The sequence below is a fragment of the Cynocephalus volans genome, chromosome 16 (genome assembly GCF_027409185.1).
Source record: "Cynocephalus volans isolate mCynVol1 chromosome 16, mCynVol1.pri, whole genome shotgun sequence".
In the NCBI taxonomy this organism is placed as follows: Eukaryota; Metazoa; Chordata; class Mammalia; order Dermoptera; family Cynocephalidae; genus Cynocephalus; species Cynocephalus volans.
This window is the reverse complement of record NC_084475.1, coordinates 22,472,970-22,476,790: the sequence shown is the minus strand read 5'-3', so window position 1 is coordinate 22,476,790 and position 3,821 is coordinate 22,472,970. Positions and strand designations below refer to the sequence as shown.

At 51.6% G+C, this 3,821-nt stretch overlaps 1 protein-coding gene across 1 annotated transcript; it reads left to right on the top strand.

Annotated features, from left to right (window-relative positions):
* The first annotated feature begins 2,908 nt into the window (after positions 1-2,908).
* LOC134364563 (testis-expressed protein 19-like) lies at positions 2,909-3,403 on the top strand. Its single transcript, XM_063080467.1, has one exon. The coding sequence runs from the start codon at positions 2,909-2,911 to the stop codon at positions 3,401-3,403; it is 495 nt and encodes a 164-aa protein (XP_062936537.1).
* Positions 3,404-3,821: the final 418 nt, after the last annotated feature.

Below are 3,821 nucleotides of genomic sequence, written 5' to 3'. Positions count from 1 at the left end.
TTATGGTTTTTTTTTTTGTCATAGCAGCCCTAATGGACTAAAACAACATATGTCATTAAGGAATTACAAATTAAAACAACAATGAGATACCAATATATGAGAGTACTTCAAGAGCTCATTATATTACCTTTTAATTCTGTTTTTCCACAAACCTTTTGAAGTAGGCTTATGCATCTATTAGGATGGCCAAAGTCCAAAACACTGACAGTACCAAATGCTAGCAAGGATGTGGAGCAACGGGAGCTTTCATTCACTGCTGGTGGGAGTGCAAAATGGTACAGCCACTTTGGAAGACAGTTTGGCAGTTTTTTATAAAACTGAAAATACTCTTATAATGTAATCCAGCAATCATGCTCCTTGGTATTTACTCAAGTGAAAAACTTATGTCCACAAAAACCTGTATACAAATGTTTATAGCAACTTTATTCATAACTGCCCAAACAAGGAGCAACCAAGACGTCCTTCAGTAGATGAATGGATAAACAAACTGTGGTACATCCAGAAAATGGAATATTATTCAGGGCTAGAAAGAAATGAGATATCAAGCTATAACGAGACACGAAGGAAATTTAAATGCATATAACTAAGTAAAAGAAGCTGGAAAAGCTACATAATGTGTGAGTCCAGTTATATGACATTCTGGAATAGGCAAAACTACTGGAGACAGTCAAAAGATGAGTGGTTGCCAGGGATTAAGGGGAGGGAAGGGTGAATAGGTAAGGCACAGAGGATGTTTAGGGCAGAGAAACTAGTCTGTATGATACAATGAACCCACGTCCTTATACAAACTGTAATACCAGAGCCAACACTAATAAAAACTGCAGGCTTTGTATAACGTGTCAATGTAGATTCATAGACTGCACCAAACATATCGCCTGGGGGGAGGGTACTGATACTGGGGGAGGCTGTGCAGCTGCGAGAAATCTACGCTTCCTGCTCAGTTTGCTCTGAACTTAGAGCTGCTCTAAAATTAAAGTCAATTGCGGAAAAAAAGGTTCATTTAAAAGAGTATTTCTGTTTAAAAAGTGAAAAGATGGCGGGTCAGTTCACTTGGATAGGGTGGAGCTGATAACACCAAGGTCAAGGGTTCAGATCTCCATACTGGTCGGTGGCAAAAAAAAAAAAAAAAGAAAAGAAAAAAACTGAAAAGATGAACCACAAAGGTGAAAATGTGCTTGAAATGCAATTAACTGACAACTGGTCAGTTTCTGAAATACATAAGGAACTTAAGTAAAGACACAGCAGGAAGGAACCCACTTTTTAAAAACACAGGATAGGACTCGTGACCAGGACTTCGTGCCCCACGAGGGGACAATGACCATAGGATCCTCTCACCTGACAAACTTCACAAACAAGCAAATGGAAATAACCTGAGACTGGTCTCCAGCCCTGGAGGCACAAAGTACCCCAGAGCCACCCTGGGGGGCCACCAGAACTCCTGTGCCTGGCTGCACGTGGCTACCTTGGGGGGGGGGCGAGTCCGTGACTCAGCACTTTCACTTCCTGGAAGCTGTGGCTCCTGGGAGATATGCAGATGAGCCCAGAGCACCATGGGAAATGGCCCTTTATAAGCCCAGGTGGGCTCGTCCTCCCCCTTTCCCAAGTGCCCACAGGAGAGGAGGCTCTACCTTGGTGAGGGTGTTGCCTGAGGAGGGGTCTGGGGGCACGACCTGGTGCTGGGTCAGCAGCTTAGAGGCCGAAGTGGCCACGTTGCCCCTGGTGGTGTGTGGGTCAACTCGGGCGGGGGAGGGTCCTGGGAAGAGGGTCCCTCAGGGTCTGTCAGGTTCTGTCACCTTCCCTCAGAGTCCCTCTGGTTCTGTCAGTTTCCCTCTGGTTCTGTCACCTCCCTCCTGGTTTTATCAGCTTCTCTCAGGTTCTGTCGGCTTCCCTCAGGTTCTGTCGCCTTCCCTCTGGTTCTGTCGCCTTCCCTCTGGTTCTGTCGCCTTCCCTCTGGTTCTGTCAGCTTCCCTCAGGTTCTGTCACCATCCCTCTGGTTCTGTCAGCTTCCCTCAGGTTCTGTCACCTCCCTCCTGGTTTTATCAGCTTCTCTCAGGTTCTGTCAGCTTCCCTCACGATCTGTCACCTTCTCTCTGGTTCTGTCACCTTCCCTAAGGGTCCCTCAGGTTCTGTCAGCTTCCCTCAGGGTCTGTCAGGTTTTGTCACCTTCCCTAAAGTTCTGTCAGCTTCCCTCAGTTTCCATCAGCTTCCCTCAGTTTCCATCAGCTTCCTTCACGGCCCCTCAGGTTCTGTCAGCTTCCCTCATGTTCTGTCACCTTCCCTCTGGTCTGTCAGCTTCCCTCAGGTTCTGTCAGCTTCCCTCAGGTTCTGTCACCTTCCTTCAGGGTCCCTCAGGTTCTGTCACCTTCCCTCAGGGACCCTCACGTTCTGTCAGGTGAGGCTGAGAGGGTGTTGGGTGGTCACCAGGGAAGGGGTCCGGGCCTGATGGGCCCATGTGGGGCTGGATGGGGCGGACCGAGGGGCTCCCAGACTCACGCTGGGCAGAATCTGCTCTAAAGGGCCCAGTCTGAACCTAGCACACCCCTCGCCCCCTCTTCACCCTGCTGGTCCAGCAGGATCCGCTCCCACCCTGCCTGCTATGGGGCACCTGATCTCACTTCATTTGCCTTTCAGCTCCCCAGGGACCAGAGCAAGTGCACAGCTGCAGAAATTTCTAGAAGTTCAAACTTCCCAACCTCTGCAGGTCCCCACTGAATTGGAGCCTAGTTCACCCACGCCCACCCCAAATCTCCAAACGAGAAATACCTCTCTCCTCTTCCTCTTCTTCCTCCTGCTGCTTAGCATCTCAGGGCGCCCCCCCCCCCCCACCCGCCATACCTGGGGCAGACCCCGAAATCCCCAGCAAGTCCTGCTCTGCTGTCCACCCCGACAGGAGGCAGGCAGCTTGGCCATGTGCCCCCCGGTCAGCATGCGGTACGAGGGACAGGGCATGTCCTACCTCTATGCTTCCTGGATATATCATCTTCAACATGGAGACCAGCTACATATTTGCTTCACTTGCTTCCACGCTGCCTTTCTGAGCTTTAAGGACTTGCTGGAGTCAGAGGACTTGGAAGATGAAGACTGGGACCCTGAGCTGATGGAGGACGCTCAGGCAGGGCCTGAGCAGGAGGGATCTCTGGAGATGGGGCCCAGCTGGGGGCAGGACCAAGGGCAGCCTTCACAGGGGGACTCTCAGGCTTGGGGGCCTGGGGCCCTGGCATCAGCCCCAGCAGGGTCAGAAGAAGCGGGCCTGGATGACCACTTTGTGCCCACTGAGCTGGAGCCAGAGGACACAATGCCCCTGGGCCTGGGCCCTGAGGATGCTGACTGGACCCAAGGCCTTCCCTGGATATTTGGTGGGCTTGCTACCTGCTCACACTGGCCAAGTTCCCTGCCTGCGTAGCGAGGGTTTCTCAAAGTAGAGCTGGGCACCACCTGGGCCATGGACCCTGCCCAGCCTGAGGCCTTTTTACTGGACCTGCACATTTTCTTCATGGTGGGCTGCTTTGATGGCATCTATCTCCAGAAATTGACTCCAACCTGGGCCCTGAGGACTCCAGGTCAGTGCTGGAAACTATTGCTACAGCCCGATGGGGTGTGGGTGGTGAGTCTCCAAGATGCACCCAAGGAGCATGACCTACACCGCTGTAAGCTGAGCATTCTGGAAACCACCTCTCCAGGGCAGAGTGAAGAGCTTGTCCCTGCAGACATAGCCCTACAGAAGAGAGGATTCACTATTGTCTCTTTTTCACCCTGGACCAAAGGGGAAGCTGAGGAGGGGGACTTAGCCTCTCAGCCACAGTCCTCCACCCAGGGACATG

Excerpts from the sequence above, each read along its gene's own strand:
- LOC134364563 (XM_063080467.1), top strand. The coding sequence starts at position 2,909 with ATGTGCCCCCCGGTCAGCATGCGGTACGAGGGACAGGGCATGTCCTAC.